Here is a 22,137-nt window from a genome sequence, read left to right on the forward strand (position 1 = left end):
TTCTGGCTCACATAGACTTGCATTGAGAGCTTGTAAAGTAGCTTCTGACTTACGGCCAGTCAGAAGCTCCACCCACAAGATGGCATTGCGGGATCAGAGCTGAAGCGGTGCCAAAAACAGTGAAGATGTCGGTATTATGACTGCACAAGCACATGCACAAGGGTAGCGTACAAACCATGGGGACAAATATCAGAGCCTGACAAATCCCTGTTCAGACTGGAAAAATTCCTACTCTTTTCCTGGTCTACCCCTACCTGACCACTAAGGTTGGCACCCTAAGTTAACTCAATGGCGCCCCCACACGAGGGCGGCTCACCATGGATTCTCCTGATATAGCTATGCCTGTTAACTCAAAAAGCTCAGAGTATAAATCCAATGAAAAATTGATCTTTATTCAATTCCAATGATAAAAACAGGAGAGACTACACAAGCAAAAAAGATTCAATAGGGAAGCCTGGTGACATACTAATATTTACTCATGAGATAAAAACCTCCACAATTCACTATTAAATTTATGTGCTTCTTATGCATAGAGCAATCCAGCTTGTAATTCATACACTAATAGTTTCTGGAGCGCCCCGCGGGGCCTGGGGGTACTCGTACTGGGCCCGTCGACTTCCATGGGGGACGGTGTCTCGGCGGCGGCGACCCGGTCCGTGGCCCAGAGGCGTCCAGTAATAAAATAGGGGAAAGTTGTGTGGTATTTATGTGGTAAAAATGAAAATAAAGTTATTAGATGGTGAAATACGTGACTCCACCTGTGGTACTCTAGTCAGAGGTGACCAGCGCTGCGGTGTTGCTTCTCTGGGATGGATGTTGGGCGCATCTATGATGTCGTAGCCCTCCACAGGTAGGGCTGTAGTCCCAGGGCAAAGATGTTAAATAAATAGTAAAAATGGCTGTGAACGTTGGGGTGCAGAGAAATGAGAGAAAGACACAGAGAGGTGCAGTTTCTTTTCCTTTTACTGGTAATAGGTTGCAGTCCGGAGTACCACATACAGGTGATGGAATGAGTCCGGCTCGCCTGGAGGCATTCAGGGGATCCACCTTGCCAGGTGGGGATTTAGGACCTTCCTTTCTGTGCTTTGTGTGTGGGTCTCCACTGTATATAACTATGCTGTGACCCTCTATTCGTGATGGTTTCAGTAACCTGTACAGCTATCAGCGTGAGCCTATTCCACGGGTACCGTCCTTTTCACCATCAGCCCCGGGCTCCTTATCCGCTGACGTGCCCTCAGGTGTTCAATGTGCACAGGAATTTACAATCCCCTGTACCTTCAGATTCATCTATCAGGGCGTACAGCTCCTGTCAGCCTAAGACTCTGATGTCCCTTTTCTCTTTATTAGCACTTCACTCAGGGGTCTGCTATATGCAGTATTTTAGCTTCCCTAGAGTCTCTCAGTCTCTGCTCGTGTCCTTTCCTTCTTTACAGATCTGCTCTGCCTATATTGAGCTCCCCTCCGATCAGCTCCCTGTCTTTATCTCACAGGATCTTCCACAAAGATCTCTTTACCTCATGTCCTCACGTTTAACTGTCATCATTTTTCCTCACAGCTCACAGCTGCTTCGTTTCCATGACAACCCCCTCAGCTGATTCCTAGCTGTCTCACCAACCCCCTCTGCTGGCAAGAATTTATAAGGCATCTCCCTTTTCTGATCTGCAGCAGGAAATTGTGATTAAATCTATGCTGCCTTGCATGGGGGTCCCTTTCTGCCTCCAAGCATGACTTCACCTATTAGAGGGAGGTAATGTCACTGTGACAACCGGACTCTGGGGTGTTATGATGAGTCACCGAAGGAGGAAAAAACAAAATACCAGCTAAGTCCAGAAAAACCAGAGAGGTTGGCAGCTATCGGATTGCAGACCCCTGGACCTATCCATAACAACTAGCAGTAGCCGTGGGGGGTTTCTACGGTGCCCCAGACCCCTCGATCACAGCCAGAGAACTAGATAGCCTAAAGACAGAAAGGGGAAAAACTAAACTGCCCCAGAGCAGTGGGATGTCAGAACATCCAAATGAATCTATCAGCAGCATGAAACACCACCAGGGGGACAGGATTTAAAGCTGCACCAAAAAGGAGATAGGCACACAAATTAAAATGCCTTTGCCAAACTAAGCAGACTTCAGCCAGAAAAGAAAATCCAAACACCAAGAGAAAAGGTGTGTATCTTGTGGCTCGGCAGAGAGAAATGCCAACCACAGAACACAAAGTCAAGGGATCAAGTCCAGGAGCATGTCAGCGGCAGGGTGATTAAATGACCAGGGGCAGGGGACTTACATTCAAAGTGCTACTCCAGCGCTGAAATGGAGCTTTAAATGGTGAGGTTGTTTATTTATATAACCTATAAATTATTTTCATTAATTTTTCTGCTTCATGAAATAAAAATGCCTTGGGTAGTGTTGGATGGGTGAAGTAAAATGATCAGACAATGTTGTAAGGAGCACAAGCTTAGATGTTAAAATACAGTTTTGAGCATCCTAATTTGAAAGTGGTTCAGTTGCATCTGGTGTGTATTACATAGTTTTAACAAATTTTTCCTTAAAAACAACTGTTGACATGTTGTCAAAGTGGAATGGTAAATGAAAAATGTATAATACAATAACAATTGGAATCCAACAATGCACCAATTACAAGTCTGCTTAATGTAATTTTTATTAAATCATTGTTTATGAGCAGAAGATTATCACTAGAAAATTAGTTAGACTTCCATGTAGTTCAACGACGCCCACATCACGGATTGGCAGCTTTCTGCCAATGCACAGCGAGCACACAAATTTTGTCTACCATTGGTGTAGGTGGGGGTTATACAGAGCTCAGCATTCAAAGAACTGCAGCAGATAAAACAGTTATTTAAAAAAAATGCAACATGCAGCCAATAAGTGACTCATGACTGTAATTGGAGTCTCTGCCCCTACATCAAGTTGCTCTTTATTGGGGTAGTAAATATCTGGTAACTGCTTCCCTTTAAATGAATCCACTCAAAGCTTTTTTTGCATAATATTATGATAAATTGATTTAAACATAACTCCTGCATGTCTACAACTTCTCCATCTAGAACACTGCATAGTAAAGATCACATTAATTCAAAATACATAATTAAACATTTTGCAAAACTGTATAAGTATTGCCTGATGGGACATGCCATTGAAAAATTAAAGGGAAACTTAAAGGGAAACTGTCAGTAGGATCAACCTTCCTAAACCGTCTAAATGAGCATGTTGATCATAAAAAGTTAAATTAAATGATACCTTGATATCTGCAATCCAATGTTTTATTCCAGAGAATCCACATTTTTCTATAAGCAAATTAGCTGTCAAGATCTATGGGCCGGACACTGATCTGTATGAGAATCTGCCTCCAGAGATTATTTTAAATGAAAGGCTGTTTACCAGTGTGAACCAAGTAATGACTAGCAACAACAGCCTACTCCCATTGTTTGACCTCATGCTGACAAACATCTAACAGTGAGATCAGAAGTAACACAGTACAGCAGAGCTAACACTGTAATGAGACAGTTTCCTTCTGTGTACTAACAGATTTCCATTGCAGGTGTCTCAGTTTACATCTCCCAGGCAGCCAGTGTGGGGGAAATGTAGTACAGCAGAGCTGACATTAATTCAGATGTGTTTACAGTGAGACAAGGGTCAACTCTGCTGTACTGTGTTGGTTATTATCAGGCACAGATCTGTAGCAGAGCTGCCAGCACCATGAGAGAACAAATGCTTTGTGAAATGTTAGTAATGAGACAAACTTCAGGTCTGCTGTAGTATGTTAGTTCTGCTGCAATGTGTTAGGTCTGCTCTCACTGCAGAGCTTGGAATTATTATGAGAGTAAAGTGTCAGTCATTGCATGTCTCACATTGCTAATGTCTCCTTTCTTATTTACATATAGGAAAAACGTAGATTTCTCTGGAATACGACATCCGATCACAGATGTCTGTCATGATCCCAGTGCAGGTTTTTGAGCTGCACGTCAGGGGTTAATGTCTGGAGCTCAGTGCAGGTTTTGACCTGCACACCTGGGGTTAATGATTGTGGCCTCTTTCTGGTTCTCGGAGAGCTTCTTAAACCCCTGGGAAGCTCCAATCCCTGCCAGTTATACTTTTGCCTTTGGCCGAGTGTGCTGACCGCTGTGTGCCTGTGCCTGTTCGTTGTTATAGCTTGTTTATATGGTTCTGACCCGGTTCTGTTCCCCGTTGTGTGCTTGCCTGTCGATTCTGTACTGCGCTATCCTCTCTGTGTATGACTCATTGCCTGTGATCCGAATACTCTCTGCTCGCCCCTCTTGTACCTTGCAGCTATCTCTGTGTATGACTCATTGGCTACGTCCTGACTATCCTCCCTGTCTATGCCCCTTGGTAACTTTGTCTCGCAGTTACCCTGCTAGGAGTTCTCTTGCAGCTCCTAGCTCTCTGGAATTTAGGCCACGCCCCTAGCAGTCACGTGCTTCAGGTCCTGCGGTTCTGAAGTACACATCTACTCGGTTGCTGCCCGCTCCACAGGGATCTTTGAGCACAGTTTGCTTTTCTCAGGACACGCGCACTGGCTCAGAGAGCAAGTTCAGTGGGTGTTCCTGACTTGTCAAGGTACCATTTTATACAACTTTCTATGACCCTTCATGTCCACGTAGACTGCTTAGTTGGATCGATCCTACTTTTTTATTTTTGCGTCATTATTAGAGTTGAGCGAAACGGGTCGAAAAAATTCAAAAGTCGCCGACTTTTGGCAAAGTCGGGTTTCATGAAACGAAACCCGACCCTAGGATGAGGTCGGCCACGAGGTCGGCGACTTACGCGCCAAAGTCGCGTTTCAAAAGTTTGTTTTGCGCTCTTTTTCAGCCAATCAGGATCCACGGACACTGTGGGCAACGTGATGACATAGGCACGGGTCACCACCATCTTTCAGAAGGGCATGCAAGTGATTGGCTTGCTTTGGTGGGCGTCACAGGGGGTATAAAAGGGCGTGCACGCCGAAAGCCATCTTACTTCTGCCGATCTTAGTATAGGGAGAGGTTGCTGCTGATTCTGTAGGGAGAGCGTTAGGCAGGGAAGAAGACCAAAAAACTGCTTCTGCTGCTAGCGATTTGGCCTGCACAACACACCAGTCACTGTGTGTGCAGTGCAAGGGGAGGCTATATAGTGGTGTATCAGTGGTGTTGGTTGTTGGGCTGCCTTCTAAGGCTTCCTGACATTCCTGCATTGCTGTTTACCCACTGCTCCGCAAACTGCTTTTTTAATAAGCAATCCCAATTTTTTTTTTTTGTCCTGCTGAGAAGAAAAAAAAACTGCTTCTGCTGCTAGCAATTTGGCCTGCACAACACACCAGTCACTGTGTGTGCAGTGCAAGGGGAGGCTATATAGTGGTGTATCAGTGGTGTTGGTTGTTGGGCTGCCTTCTAAGGCTTCCTGACATTCCTGCATTGCTGTTTACCCACTGCTCCGCAAACTGCTTTTTTAAAAGCAATCCAATCTCCCTTATCCTCTAGTCACTTTTGTCACAGCTGTGCCATCGAGCCTGTGACATAGCGCTCAGATATCAGTGGGCCTCACACAATCCAAAAGTGTCCAGTGTCCAAAAGTGTGTGCAGAGATTCAAAATCTCCCTTATCCTCTAGTCACTTTGGTCACAGCTGTGCCATCGAGCCTGTCACATAGCGCTCAGATATCAGTGGGCCTCACACAATCCACAAGTGTCCAGTGTCCAAAAGTGTGTGCAGAGATTCAAAATCTCCCTTATCCTCTAGTCACTTTGGTCACAGCTGTGCCATGGAGCCTGTCACATAGCGCTCAGATATCAGTGGGCCTCACACAATCCAAAAGTGTCCAGTGTCCAAAAGTGTGTGCAGAGATTCAAAATCTCCCTTATCCTCTAGTCACTTTTGTCACAGCTGTGCCATCGAGCCTGTGACATAGCACTCAGATATCAGTGGGCCTCACACAATCCAAAAGTGTCCAGTGTCCAAAAGTGTGTGCAGAGATTCAAAATCTCCCTTATCCTCTTGTCACTTTGGTCACAGCTGTGCCATCGAGCCTGTCACATAGCGCTCAGATATCAGTGGGCCTCACACAATCCAAAAGTGTCCAGTGTCCAAAAGTGTGTGCAGAGATTCAAAATCTCCCTTATCCTCTAGTCACTTTGGTCACAGCTGTGCCATCGAGCCTGTCACATAGCGCTCAGATATCAGTGGGCCTCACACAATCCAAAAGTGTCCAGTGTCCAAAAGTGTGTGCAGAGATTCAAAATCTCCCTTATCCTCTAGTCACTTTGGTCACAGCTGTGCCATGGAGCCTGTCACATAGCGCTCAGATATCAGTGGGCCTCACACAATCCAAAAGTGTCCAGTGTCCAAAAGTGTGTGCAGAGATTCAAAATCTCCCTTATCCTCTAGTCACTTTGGTCACAGCTGTGCCATTGAGCCTGTGACATAGCGCTCAGATATCAGTGGGCCTCACACAATCCAAAAGTGTCCAGTGTCCAAAAGTGTGTGCAGAGATTCAAAATCTCCCTTATCCTCTAGTCACTTTGGTCACAGCTGTGCCATCGAGCCTGTCACATAGCGCTCAGATATCAGTGGGCCTCACACAATCCAAAAGTGTCCAGTGTCCAAAAGTGTGTGCAGAGATTCAAAATCTCCCTTATCCTCTAGTCACTTTGGTCACAGCTGTGCCATCGAGCCTGTCACATAGCGCTCAGATATCAGTGGGCCTCACACAATCCAAAAGTGTCCAGTGTCCAAAAGTGTGTGCAGAGATTCAAAATCTCCCTTATCCTCTAGTCACTTTGGTCACAGCTGTGCCATGGAACCTGTCACATAGCGCTCAGATATCAGTGGGCCTCACACAATCCAAAAGTGTCCAGTGTCCAAAAGTGTGTGCAGAGATTCAAAATCTCCCTTATCCTCTAGTCACTTTGGTCACAGCTGTGCCATCGAGCCTGTCACATAGCGCTCAGATATCAGTGGGCCTCACACAATCCAAAAGTGTCCAGTGTCCAAAAGTGTGTGCACAGATTCAAAATCTCCCTTATCCTCTAGTCACTTTTGTCACAGCTGTGCCATCGAGCCTGTGACATAGCGCTCAGATATCAGTGGGCCTCACACAATCCAAAAGTGTCCAGTGTCCAAAAGTGTGTGCAGAGATTCAAAATCTCCCTTATCCTCTAGTCACTTTGGTCACAGCTGTGCCATCGAGCGTGTCACATAGCGCTCAGATATCAGTGGGCCTCACACAATCCAAAAGTGTCCAGTGTCCACAAGTGTCTGCAGAAATTCTAAATCTCCCCTGTCCTATAGACACCTTGTACCTTGTTTTACATTACTATATAGTTTGTTGGATTTTGTCTACATTTCTACCAAAAATGAGGAAGGCTGGTGGAAGAGGCCGTGGAATTGGGCGGGGGTTGGCAGCTGGTAATGATGGTGTTGGTGGTGGATCTGATGGTAGTGGCAAGAGCAAAATAGGACCGAATGCAGGAGGTGCTGACCCTGCGTCATCGTCTGGCTACATAAGGCCTCGAACGCTTAGTTTTCTAGGAGTTGGCAAACCGCTTTTAAAGCCAGAGCATCAGGAAAAAGTTTTGTCTTACATTGCTGACTCAGCCTCCAGCTCTATCGCCTCCTCTTCTTCAGTTGTAAAAAGTAAAAGCACTGAGTCGTCATTGGAGGCTCATGTTCATGAACCACACCTTTCCTTGTGTCCTTCACCCCAACCAAGATTGAAGGATGATGCAGGCCATACTACTGATTACTCCATGGAGCTGTTTTCACATACCATGCCTGGATTATCAAGTGAAATGGTGAATTACCCAGGCCAAGATGAATCTGACATGGAGTGCACTGATGCACAGCCGCTGATGGATGATTCTGCTGGTACATTCACTCAGAGCACTACATTGTCCTCGCAGTGTACAGAGCCAGATTCTGACCCTGATGAGACTCAGGTGCCCCTTCCCGCACACTATACCACCATACACGGTGACACAGAGGAAGGTGCACATGACATAGAAGAGGAGGCGATGGATGACCCAGTTGTTGACCCAGATTGGCATCCATTGGGGGAAGAGCGTGCTGCTTCCAATAGTTCAGATGAGGAGCATCCACAGCAGACATCGACATCGCAACAGCTGTTATCTGGCAGGCCCGGAGCACTCCAAAGACAGGTTCCAAACATCAAAAGAGTTGCTGGACAGCTTGTCCAGAGTGTCAAAAGATCACAGCGTGCTAGGCCGCAAAATGTCTGCCAAAGTAGGAAGAGTGCAGTGTGGCACTTTTTTGAACAAAATCCTCATGATCAGGCCAAGGTTATCTGTAAGAAGTGCGCAAAGACCTTTAGCCGAGGGAAAAATCTGAAAAATTTGAATACCAGTTGCATGCTTAGACATTTAACCAGCATGCACTTGCAAGCGTGGACACAACACCAAACCTCAAGTGCCACATGTGCAACTGATCACAACGAAGGTAGTCAGCAACGCTACATTGTTTCCCCCACTGTAAGCCCACCGGTTAGCACAGCAGCAAATGTTGAGGTGTCGTTGCAAGGCCACAGCAGTCAGGGAATCCCACTGTTATATCAACGAAAGACTGATTCTAGGCCATCAGAAAGAACACCAACTCCATCACCATCATCAACCCTCTCTCAGTCCATCCTGTCCACCGCTACTTCCACCATATGCAGCTCTTAAGTCCAGCTCACCCTCCCAGACACTATGAGTAGGTCAAGAAAGTACTCAGTCTCTCATCCGCGTACACTGGGTTTGAACGCCCACATTGCCAAACTAATCTCGTTTGAGATGATGCCCTTTCGGTTGGTGGAAAGCACAGCTTTCCGCGAACTCATGGCCTATGCAGTACCACGCTATGACCTACCCAGTCGCCACTTCTTCTCTCGCAAAGCCATCCCAGCCCTCCACCATCATGTGAAAGACCGCATTGTTCATGCACTCAAGCAGTCAGTGAGCGGAAAGGTGCACCTCACAACTGATGCATGGTCCAGTCGGCATGGCCAGGGCCGTTACGTGTCCATCACTGCGCACTGGGTTAATGTGGTGGATGCAGGGTCCACAGGGGACAGCGGTGGTGGGACAGTGCTGCCTAGCCCATGGTATAGGAAACAGTTGGCTGTAGGCGTTCGACCCTCCTCCTCCTCCTCCTCCTCCAGAAGCGAAAGCTCGTCCACAGAGCGCAGTCGTACGAGCACTCCATCTGCAGCTGCCACTGTTGCACACGATGTGTCCCCCTATCGAGCAGCTAGTGGAAAGCGTCAGCAGGCTGTGTTGCAGATGATGTGTTTGGGCAACAGACACACCGCCGAGGTGCTGGCCGAGTACTTGAAGCGACAAACTGAGTCATGGCTGGGCAGTGTACATCTTGAGGCAGGCAAGGTAGTTAGTGATAACGGCCGTAATTTTGTGGCAGCCATAGCCCTTTCAAAACTCAGCCACATACATTGCTTGGCTCACACCTTGAACCTGGTGGTGCAGTGCTTCCTCAAAAATTATCCGGAATTAACAGCCCTGCTCCAGAAGGTGTGAAGACTGTGCGCGCACATCCGCCGGTCGCCTGTACACTCCGTTCATATGCAGAAGCTGCAGCGATTGCTCCACCTTCCCAACCACCGCCTCATTATCGACATTGCAACAAGGTGGAACTCCACCCTGCACATGGTGGAGCGGCTGTGTGAGCAGAGGCAGGCCATAATGCATTTCTGGGAGGATACACGGCCAGGAACTTTGAGAGCAGACATGGAGTTGACAGGTGTGCAGTGGTCGAAGCTGAAAGACCTCTGTAAAGTCCTGCAGTGTTTTGAGGAATGCACACGGCTGGTAAGCGCAGACGACGCCATCCTAAGCATGAGCATCCCACTTATGCGTCTGCTCATGCAAACTTTGACGCACCTTAAGGAGCAGGCGTCTGCAGCCAATGTTGATGAGGAGGAAGAGGAGGAGGGAATCCTTGATGACATTCAGCCATTGTCTGCTCAGGGACCTCTCCTGGACGAGGTGGAGGAAGAAGAGGAGGAGGAGGAGGATGATGGGGATGATTACTTAGGGGAGGAGGATGCATCTCGTGGGGCAAGTGAAAATGTTGGCGTGGCAAGGTCTGGTACAGGGTTTGTGCGTGACTGGAGGGATGTGGATTTGCCAGAAAGTGCTCCTCCACCCAGCACTCGCAGTGCATCATTGACACCGGGAACATTGGCCCACATGTCAGATTATGCCTTGCGGATCCTAAAAAGGGACCCCCGCATTGCCAAAATGATGAACGATGACGACTACTGGTTGGCCAGCATCCTGGATCCACGCTATAAAGGCAAATTGCAAAACATCATGCCACAGGAGAACCTTGACCTAATATTGGCTAATAAACAAGCAACTCTGGTAAATCGGTTGCTTGAGGCATTCCCAGCACACAGCAGCGGTGATGGTTCTCACACGAGCCGTACGGGCCGGGGGCAGCTTGGCAGAGGTGTTCGTGGTGCATACAGCAGAAGTGGCGTTGGAGACAGGGGTTTCATGACAATGTTGTGGACTGATTTTTCAAATACCGCTCACACAACTGGTAATACTGCATCGATGGAAAGTGACAGGAGACAGCAGTTGTCAACTATGGTTACAAACTACTTTTCCTCCCATATCGATGTTCTCCCACACAGGTCATTCCCCTTTGACTATTGGGCCGCTAAACTGGACACCTGGCCTGAATTGGCCCAATATGCCTTACAGGAGCACGCTTGCCCAGCTGCAAGTGTGCTATCGGAAAGAGTCTTCAGTGCAGCTGGATCAATCCTGACAGAAAAAAGGACCCGTCTGTCAACCCAAAATGTGGATGATCTAACCTTCATTAAAATGAACCATGCATGGGTTTCCAAGGATTTTGTCCCACCTTCCCCTGATGACACATAGGGTGACAGAAAAATGGCTTGCTTTGGTCCACCTCTTCCTGGGACTTCACCTATTTCGCCTTTTGCATCAGCTGAATGTCCAACATCAACATATGGCACTTTCTAAAACTCCCTAACTGTGCTGCCTCCCCCCCATGGCCGGGGTCACCACCTAGCACACGACACCGTGCGAGTGCCATTGCCCTGGACAGGTGGGTAGGCCGACTCTTGGGCGCGGGCACTGGCAAAGGGTCCCTCATAGTGCAATCAAGTGTCTCTGACGGTGGTGGTGCACACCCGCCGTCAGACACACCGCTGTACTATGAGGGGCCCAGTGCCAGTACCGACGCCCACGAGTGGGCCCCCCTTGCTTGAGCAGGGCCCCAGCATTTGCAATCTTTACCTCTCCCTGCTCCTCCGCTGTGTAATCTGGGCCGTCAAATCCATACTGTGCCTGACACCGTCTGAGCCTGCCTCCTGATGTATAGACATATATTTTGAATGTGTACGCTATCCATACATGTTATCCGGGGATACGGTACCCTTTCTAACCTTTGTGCAATCACGTGCAATCCATACTGGGCCTAACACCGTCTGAGCCTGCCTCCTGAGACATATATTTTGAATGTGTACGCTATCCATACATGTTATCTGGGGATACGGTACCCTTTCTAACCTTTGTGCAATCACGTGCAATCCATACTGGGCCTAACACCTTCTGAGCCTGCCTCCTGAGACATATATTTTGAATGTGTACGCTATCCATTCATGTTATCCGGGGATACGGTACCTTTTCTAACCTTTGTGCAATCACGTGCAATCCATACTGGGCCTAATACCGTCTGAGCCTGCCTCCTGAGACATATATTTTGAATGTGTACGCTATCCATACATGTTATCTGGGGAAACGGTACCCTTTCTAACCTTTGTGCAATCACGTGCAATTCATACTGGGCCTAACACCATCTGAGCCTGCCTCCTGAGACATATATTTTGAATGTGTACGCTATCCATACATGTTATCTGGGGATACGGTACCCTTTCTAACCTTTGTGCAATCACGTGCAATCCATACTGGGCCTAACACCTTCTGAGCCTGCCTCCTGAGACATATATTTTGAATGTGTACGCTATCCATACATGTTATCTGGGGATACGGTACCCTTTCTAACCTTTGTGCAATCACGTGCAATCCATACTGGGCCTAACACCTTCTGAGCCTGCCTCCTGAGACATATATTTTGAATGTGTACGCTATCCATACATGTTATCCGGGAAAACGGTACCCTTTCTAACCTTTGTGCAATCACGTGCAATCCATACTGGGCCTAACACCGTCTGAACCTGCCTCCTGAGACATATATTTTGAATGTGTACGCTATCCATACATGTTATCTGTGGATACGGTACCCTTTCTAACCTTTGTGCAATCACGTGCAATCCATACTGGGCCTAACACCGTCTGAGCCTGCCTCCTGAGACATATATTTTGAATGTGTACGCTATCCATACATGTTATCCGGGGATACGGTACCCTTTCTAACCTTTGTGCAATCACGTGCAATCCATACTGGGCCTAACACCGTCTGAGCCTGCCTCCTGAGACATATATTTTGAATGTGTACGCTATCCATACATGTTATCCGGGGATACGGTACCCTTTCTAACCTTTGTGCAATCACGTGCAATCCATACTGGGCCTAACACCGTCTGAGCCTGCCTCCTGAGACATATATTTTGAATGTGTACGCTATCCATACATGTTATCTGGGGAAACGGTACCCTTTCTAACCTTTGTGCAATCACGTGCAATCCATACTGGGCCTAACACCGTCTGAGCCTGCCTCCTGAGACATATATTTTGAATGTGTACGCTATCCATACATGTTATCTGGGGATACGGTACCCTTTCTAACCTTTGTGCAATCACGTGCAATCCATACTGGGCCTAACACCGTCTGAGCCTGCCTCCTGAGACATATATTTTGAATGTGTACGCTATCCATACATGTTATCTGGGGAAACGGTACCCTTTCTAACCTTTGTGCAATCACGTGCAATCCATACTGGGCCTAACACCTTCTGAGCCTGCCTCCTGAGACATATATTTTGAATGTGTACGCTATCCATACATGTTATCCGGGGAAACGGTACCCTTTCTAACCTTTGTGCAATCACGTGCAATCCATACTGGGCCTAACACCTTCTGAGCCTGCCTCCTGAGACATATATTTTGAATGTGTACGCTATCCATACATGTTATCTGTTGATACGGTACCCTTTCTCACCTTTGTGCAATCACGTGCAATCCATACTGAGCCTAACACCGTCTGAGCCTGCCTCCTGATGTATAGACATATATTTTGAATGTGTACGCTATCCATACATGTTATCTGGGGATACGGTACCCTTTCTCACCTTTGTGCAATCACGTGTAATCCATACTGGGCGTGAGAACGGCTGGCGAGCTGTTAAGCAAGCTACAGCACCTGTGGTTTGCACACGTAAGTTTTTCATTTTTTCAGGAATGACGGTTAGGCCTAATTCCGGAACTGCGGTTGACCTGCACTTACTGGGAAATCATTGTTCGCGGGTAATAATTGTAATCAGTGATCCCCATCACTAACGTTGTTCAGCGGGTTATCTGCACCTGTAAGCGACAAACGCTGGCCTTTTCAGTGTAGCGCACATGCAGCCATGGACATGTAAGGGCATGACACACCAGTTATTGGCCAATCTCATGTGCCAGAGCCTCACGTGTCCCTCTAGTAAGCCGGACTCGGACAGCGGGGCATGACGGAGTCTCTTTCGTTAACGGAATTAAGCTTGCAATGTGTGCATCTGTTCTGTAGCTGGCATGGTTGAGGTTTCCCAGGTGGAGTCGAATTTAACCGTAGGCTCCACTCCTGGTGGTGCCCTTCTGGACATTCCTTTAAGGTTCAGCTTTGCAACCATACTGCCCACGTAAAACAAACACTTTGCCTTCATGAACGCTGTTTGGAGGGTCATCACTCGTGGGAATAACGCCGCCCAATCAGTTAACCTGCTAGAGAGATCCTTCGTTGCTCCCAAGCATGACATCACACTCCCTAGGAAGAAGGTAATGCCACTGTGGCGACCGTACTCCTGGGGGCGACACAAGTGCACTGATGCCCAGCCACTGCTCGATGAATCTGCTGGTACATTGACCCAGACCACTACATTCCCCTCGCACGCTACACGACCTGAATCTGACCCTGATGAAACTCAGGTTACCCTTCCGATATACAGTTCCATCTTACACCGTGACAAAGAGGAAGCTGCAGATGAAAGTGCAGGTTCGGCCCACCCGCCATCAGACACACCACCGTACTATCAGGGGCCCTGTGCCAGTGCCATTGCCAATGAGTGGGCCCCCCCTGCTTGCTCAGGATCACAGCACTTGCAAAGTTGAAATACTGTGCAGTGAGATGGAAGATGGGGACGACAAGGAGTCCAGACAAGTACAGGGATTCCCTAGCGAGGAGACTTATTTGATTGTTTTCAATGTTGGGACAGCAATTTTTGGGGAGCACTATACTCTGGAGAATGATAGATGGGGCCCACCATACACTGGAACATTCCAAAGGTGGACATCAGACACTGGAGCAGCATTTACAGGGCCCATTATACACTAGAGCATTAGAAATGGGGCCCATTATGTTTGGAGCATTATTTGGGCCCATAAGACAGTGGAGCTTCATCCATGGGGACCAACATATACTGTAGCATTATGTGGAGCTCATCATATACTGTTTCAAACGTTATATGGGACCAATGATTCTGTATGGAGAAATAGATGGGCCTCGTCATGAGATGTAAAAAGTGAGGTATTTTTCATTGTACTATACAGCTATTTCTCTGCCGTATCGGAGCATGATGAGTTGTGGTATGTGTTAAAGGGGCCCTCTTTCGCCCAGGGCACATGAAAACCTGCAGCCAGCCCTCCCCCCCCCCACAACTTTAGCCAAATAACCCCCATTTTTCAGTGCGTAACTTGTATTATGAAGTTAATTAAGGTTGACAAGCTTAAGTAAGAAGAATTGATGCTTTTGGCATTCAAATGGGCACTGTAGGTGTGTTTCCTGTCCTCCTCTCACTGCCGACTTTTATTCCCCATTGACTTACATTGGGTTTCGTGTTTCGGGATGACCCCGACTTTTCGCTATAATCGGACGATCTTGCTCGACCCGACTTTTGGAAAAGTCGGGTTTCACGAAACGAAACGCGACCCTAAAAAACCAAAAGTCACTCAACTCTAGTCATTATGGCCATAAGATGGCTTCTTTATTTGTGGGATGAGACGTACTTTCGAATGGCACCATTGATTTTATCAGATAGTGTAAATCGGCTGTAATGTGGAGGTAAAGAACGGGGTTGAGCATCGGAGCCAGCATCAAATTAAGAAACAAGATATACAACATATATATATGTTATATGTCATGAAGGGGGTTAAGAAGGTAAGTTTAGTGGTGGCTATACCTCTGTTCTCCTGATAAATGGAAATCCCAGAGGATAGCTATGTGGATATAACATTAATGTGTATGGAGGGAAAACCCATTTAAATATAATCTGTACAACAGATTTGTCCATTTAGTACTCATTGGTTTACTATATTATACACCATGAGAAACTACACATACACTTTTGTCAATAATGCTTTCAGAGTAAACAAAAATTTGATGAAATTTATTACATGTGTGTTTAATATCAATATATACTTATAAAAAACAAATCCTCACCGGTTTTCTGTGGTCCCACAATCAGAAATTTTGGCAGACGATCACAGGTTTTTTCTTTTGACCAAATGTCTCGATGACGTCTGTCGTCACAGGGATTCTGTTGATATTTATACGAGAAATTTATTCTTGATCATTTATTTGTATATTGAATTAAAATAGCTTGTCTGCATATAATTGCAATAAATCATGAGATATCAAAACAGCCAAAAAAATTTAACAAAACATATTAGTATGTTAGCAATCCTTTTTTGTCAATAATTTGAATGGTAAAAGAAAACCCCTGTAGTGAACATTGGCAGATTTCCAATACATTTAAGGAGAAATTAGCATAATTTCAGCATTTTATCTTGTTAACAAAGACAACAAAGGGTTCAACAAACTAGTCTGTAAAAAAATGCATAATGAAAAAAAATAACATTTTGTACTCAATTTTAGTATGAGCAAAAAATGAGCTGCCAAAATGTGTCTATCTATCTATCTATCTATCTATCTATCTATCTATCTATCTATCTATCTATCTATGTGCAATGTGGAAAATAAGTATTTGTAACAATGCCGATTTTGCAAGTTTTCCTACCGTCAAAGAATGGAGAGGTATGTATTTTTATCATAGGTACACATCAAATTTGAGAGACAGAAACTTAAAAAAAGCCAGACAATCACATTGTATGATTTTTGCATAATTAATTAGCGTTTTATTGCATGAAATAAGTATTTGATACTATTAAAAACAGAACTTAACATTTGGTACAGAAACCTTTGTTTGCAATTAGAGATCAGACATTTCCTCTAGTTCTTAACCAAATTTGCACACATTGCAGCAGGGATTTCTCCAAATCTTTCAGGCTTTGTAGCTGTCACTGGGCAACATTGCGTTTCAGCTCCTTCCAAAGATTTTCTATTGGGTTCAGGTCTGGAGACTGGCTAGGCCACTCCAGGACCTTGAAATGCTTCTTATGGAGCCACTAATTAGTTTCTCCGGCAGCGATCCATCTTTAATGCTCTTTCTGAGGGAAGGAGATTGTTGTCTAAAATCACTCAAAATGTGATCCCATCCATCCTCCTTTCAATACGGTGCAGTTGTCCTGTCCACATTGCAGAAAAGCAACCACACCATGCTTCATTATTGGGACATTGTTTTTGATGTATTCATCCTTCTACTTCTTCCTCCAATTGCAGCCAGTGGCGTTGATACCAAAAAGTTCTACTTTCGTTTCGTTTGACCACATGACCGTCTCTCATCCCTCGTCTGGATTATCCCAATGGTCATTGGTGAAGTTTAAATGGGCCTGGACATGTGCTGGCATGAGCAGAGGGACCTTGCATGGCCTACAAGAATTTAATCCATGACGGAGTAGTGTATTACTAATGGTAATGTTTGAGACTGTGACCCCAGCTGTCCTCAGGTCATTGACAAGGTCCTCCTATGTAGTAGTGGGCTAATTACAGACTGGAGCCTCAGACCGACTAAGGCTAGTTTCACATTTGCGGACGGAGGGCTGCGGACTTCCTCTGTGAAGTCCCGCCCCCACGCCTTCTCTGGTTAGCTCCGCCTATTTCTGCATGTGGCCTGCGTACCCTATCTTTAACATTGGGTACGCAGGCCATTATGGGCTAAAAAAGCACAGTTTTTTGCCATATCTCCTAGGTGTGCTGCCTCTAGATGCTGCTTTTTATCTAACTATTCATCTATCTAAATTATCTAGCATAAAGTTATTCTATCACAGAAACAATGCCTTGTTTAAAACAAACAAACACTAAAGTTAATATATATAAAAGGAAACAATATTTTTGTAGTTACCTGAAGAGTAGACGTAAGGCTTTTTTGAGAGGGTTGTTTACTCTTGTCCGTGAAAAAAAATGGACCAATTTATTCTTGGATCAAATGTCATCAGTGTTTGAACAGTTCTTTTAGCATCAATGATTTTCTTATATACATGTGGGGAAGGTGACTTGACGGACGGACTTGACTGAAGGGAGAAGGGATGGTTTGTGCACTGCAGACAGACATTGGTAATGACAGAAGGGAAACAGCTGCGAGAAGATGGAAAAGGAGTGCAGTACCTAGATTTGACCACAAGATGGCAGAGGGGAGAGTGAGAACAGGACTTTTCAACAGCTTAGGGCTATGAAACTGTTTAGTCATTGGGGCGGGGAGATAGGAACCCAGGAGGGAAATTCCTGAGGAAGGGGATAAAAAGGACAGGACTGGGTTCTAGGCTAGGCTAGTTCTGGGAGGAGCTCAGGAGAAGAAGACTCAGTACGGAGGACTGACGACAGTGGAGAGCTCGACCAGGGGACTGATAGGAAGAGACAGTCAGGGGGGTGGCCCTGACACAAAGAACCGCAGGACAGACGAGGCCCCGGGGGTACCGATTGGACGACGACCTCGGACTGGTGAAGCGCTGGCGGTAGATAGGCCTAGGGCAGCCCCAGCAAAAGATCCGTGAGGAACGTCACTATGACTGAAGGAAGGTGAAGGTACCCGGGCCTGAATACGGAGAGCTGTAAAGATGCTGCGGTGTATGGCTACGGTCGTCAGGAGGACGGCCAATAATCTGGGATCTGTTGCAACCGAAAATCTGCCTCCATCTCTGTGTCATCTGTGTGCAGTAAGCAGTGGACCACCCCCCAATCCGGGCCATTACCACATACGTACCCCAAAAATCTAAGCTTCTCATACCCATTACAGTATTAGAAACAGATTGCATATGGATGGCAACTGTGTGCTCTCCATGATTTTATGGACCTTGTATTGGTTATTTTGATCAAAAACAAAGATGTCTTTGTGATTTTTTGTCCGTTGAGACGCAGTCGTTAAAAAAAATAAGGAGATGTAGTAAGTGCATATAGGAAGTGGGCAGAACTCAGCAGACTGTATATTTCTGCTGGAAGCAGAGCACGGGCAGCAGGGTAAGTGATACTATAGCGTTGAAGGATCTATATAGGGCAGGCCATTTATATGGATACACCAAAATAAAATGGGAATGGTTGGTGATATCAACTTCCTGTTTGTAGCACATTAGTATATGGGAGGGGGGAAACTTTTCAAGATGGGTGGTGACCATGGTGGCCATTTTAAAGTTGGCCATTTTGGATCCAACTTTATTTTTTCCACTGGGAAGAGGGTCATGTGACAGGCCCGGCAACAGGTCCAAAACATCAATGCTCTAGATGAGATCTGCATGGAGGAATGGGCCAACATACCACCAACAGTGTGTGCCAACCTTGTGAAGACTTACAGAAAACCTTTGACCTCTGTCATTGCCAACAAAGGATATAAAACAAAATTTTGAGATGAACTTTTGCTAATGAACAAATACTTATTTTCCACCATAATTTGCAAAATAAATGTTGCCAAATCAGACAAGGTGATTTTCTGGATTTGTTTTCTCATTTTGACTCATAGTTGTGGTCTGCCTATGATGTCAATTACAGGCCTCTCTCATCTTTTTAAGTGGGAGAACTTGCACAATTGGTGGCTGACTAAATACTTTTTTCCCCACTGTATTTCTACAGAAAAGACCAGGCTCTGTACGAGCAGTATCTTTTTCGCCAGAGAAATGTTCCTCAATTTGAAGACCTTGTCCAGTGACCTCATTGATTTGCCCATAGCTATTCTCCTATTGAATTCCAATATCATCGCTGCATCTTGAGTGATCATTGCTAAAGAAAATATAAGTCCAATAATGGCCGTTATGTATCTCAAACTGGGTGGCTTTGAGATGGAGACTTATGTGTTGATCAGCAGTGACATTGCTGAGGTGTTGCTTCAAGGTGTCAGAGAGAAGCCTCCAGGTAACTAGAGAGGTGGACGGACCTGGTTACCTACAAACCCACCTAGGGGGTGTGTTTAAAGAACACTGTTGTAAAGAGTGTGAGTGGTTGAAGGACCTGTGATGAGGTCAGAGTCATGTGACCTGGTGGGCATGGCTACGAACCATATAATGTGGCCAGGGTAGGTCACATGTGGTGAATGCAGGGACCCATATGGAAGGTCTTGTGCAAAGAGATGTCTGTCTTCCTGACAGCACTCTGTGGATGCTGTGTTTAATGGCTGCAAGTGCCTGAGAGTTCCCTGGAGGGAATGAATGTCTGCAGTATGGAGAAGCAGCCATGAGAGAACCCTGACGGGGTGAGATATAACTGTGAGGCTGAAAAGCCTGCGTTTTGGACACTGCTAACAGAGTGAAGCTCTGTCATGGATGCTATGCCGTTTATAAGATCTTTATGTTGCTGCTGTGGGTTTATGATGCTGAAAAAAACGCATGGACTGTTTTGGTTTTATGGAAAACCTGTGCCGGACATGATTTATTGGCTGCTAAGCGAATATCCCCTACCCGAATGACAGCGCTACCTCACAATATACAGTTGGTCATGGGTCTCCCAGCAGGACAATGACCCAAAACACACTTCAAAAAGCACTAGAAAATGGTTTGAGAGAAAGCACTGGAGACTTCTAAGGTGGCCAGCAATGAGTCCAGACCTGAATCCCATAGAACACCTGTGGAGAGATCTAAAAATGGCAGTTTGGAGAAGGCACCCTTCTAACATCAGGGACCTGGAGCAGTTTGCCAAAGAAGAATGTTCTAAAATTCCAGCAGAGCATTGTAAGAAACTCATTGATGGTTACCGGAAGCGGTTGGTCGCAGTTATTTTGGCTAAAGTTTGTGCAACCAAGTATTAGGCTAAGGGTGCCAATACTTTTGTCTGGCCCATTTTTGGAGTTTTGTGTGAAATGATCAATGTTTTGCTTTGTGCTTCATTCTCTTTTGTGTTTTTTCATTTAAGACAAATTAAATGAAGATAATAATACCAAAGAATTTGTGTTCGGAATCATTTTCAGGAAGAAACTGAGTATTATCTGACAGAATTGCAGGGGTGTCAATACTTTTGGCCACAACTGTATATATATTATGCGTGCATGCATTTTTCTATTTTCAATTTTTTTCTCATTTATTTATATGGTAATTTTATAATTTAGCATTGCAGTTCTTTAACACTTCTTTGCAGTGCTATGATACTACATGTACTGAGATTTTGGCTGTAGTCCACTATTTCAGTAGCAGCCTGTATAGAATTCACATTGAAGCATTTTATTCGTCCCTACCTATTCCATGGAGGCGTCATCTTATTGTTTTGTGAGCTGCATTAAGAGATATTGGAATGCAATCTGTAGAAACTACTGCTTGTAGAAAAAACACAGCAGACTATAATTGGAGGAAAATCTCTGTAAATATGTATTTCAATTCAAACAGTACACAAGAAACTTGATTTAATGTGGGCACGCACCTGCCAGACAGGATCCCTCTGCTCGGGGAAGAGCTGGAAGTATTTGTGAGCCAGCTGAACTGGAGGAAGAGTTTGCAACTTTAAATGAGTCCAGGTTTGCACAAATTTGGCCAGATTAACAAAAGTATATAAACCGAGTCTGTCATTGCCGTAGTTGGACAAGTGAGTCATGAAGATGCTAACCTGCAATACAAAATTAGAAAGACCAAATATTGCAGTTAACAGTTCTGCCACCAGGGGACAGTAATGCTGTACATTTTTCATTTTGCAAATCTCCATCCAATTCGGTTTTTACATATCTTTTATTGCGCTACATATCTTCAGAACAGCTTAAATTACCTATAAGTGTAATGACTGTAAAACATATTAGACTATTACAACCATTTTAATGTTTATTACGGTGCCAGTTAACATCCTCTTTTTATCTTTTCACCACAAGTAAAGCGTAGCACGAACACCTTTTTTTGCTTACGCACTGCACTTGTCTGAAAGAAAACTGTATGCCAAAAGAATGAAGGCAAATTAAGAAATGTCATCTTAGAATAGCATATTTTTAGGTCAAGAAACCAAGTATTATTTTAATGATTAGCTTCAAAGTATTTAAAATAAAACTTCCGTGTTTCACTTGATATAAAAGAAAAAAAATCTTTGTGCTAAAATGAAACTCCAAATGTGACACTGAGTTACAATGTGCATAATGGAATAGCACAAAAGAAACAATTTCTTTATCTTTTTGTGAACATAGATTTATTATAATTATTTGCTTGAATGTGGGAAATGTTGACTCTTAACACAAAGCTATAATGAATCATAAAACCAGAAGTAAAATTAGGCATACCGTATTTTCTGGCATATAAGACAACTTTTTAACCCCTGAAAATCTTCTTAAAAGTCAGGGGTTGCCCTATACGCCGGGTGGCGTCTTATACGCCAAGTGCATATGGGGGGAGTGGTCCCGATGAAGAAGGGAGGGTTAGGTGGTGTTATCAACCCCTTTTACCTCATTGGTGGCAGCGGTGCGGCAGCTCCTCCTTCAGCAGTGTGGCGGCTCTGTGCTAGGGGTCGGCTGCGGCTCCTCTTTGTCTAGCATGGGGGCACTGTGCTGGGGGGTGGCTGCGGCGGCTCTCTGTCCTGCATCGGGGCTCTTCTGGCATTTCCCCATAGCCCGGAGGCACAGGCAGCTCCATTGCTGCGATGCGGTGGC

At 45.4% G+C, this 22,137-nt stretch overlaps 1 protein-coding gene across 2 annotated transcripts in view; it reads right to left on the reverse strand.

Annotated features, from left to right (window-relative positions):
* The window catches only part of LOC141086129 (bifunctional heparan sulfate N-deacetylase/N-sulfotransferase 3-like), a 682,308-nt gene that overhangs the window by 216,429 nt on the left and 443,742 nt on the right, over positions 1-22,137 (reverse strand). For both annotated transcript variants that reach the window (XM_073571870.1, XM_073571869.1), the window contains exons 7-8: positions 20,934-21,116; positions 15,642-15,738 (exon numbers count right to left, since the gene is read on the reverse strand). In XM_073571870.1, coding sequence (XP_073427971.1) covers positions 15,642-15,738; positions 20,934-21,116 — 280 coding nt within the window. The remainder of the gene's footprint in view (positions 1-15,641; positions 15,739-20,933; positions 21,117-22,137) is intronic.

This window comes from Dendrobates tinctorius, unplaced genomic scaffold, assembly GCF_039654945.1.
Source record: "Dendrobates tinctorius isolate UK_male_01 unplaced genomic scaffold, ASM3965494v1 ptg000030l, whole genome shotgun sequence".
NCBI classification, from domain to species: Eukaryota; Metazoa; Chordata; class Amphibia; order Anura; family Dendrobatidae; genus Dendrobates; species Dendrobates tinctorius.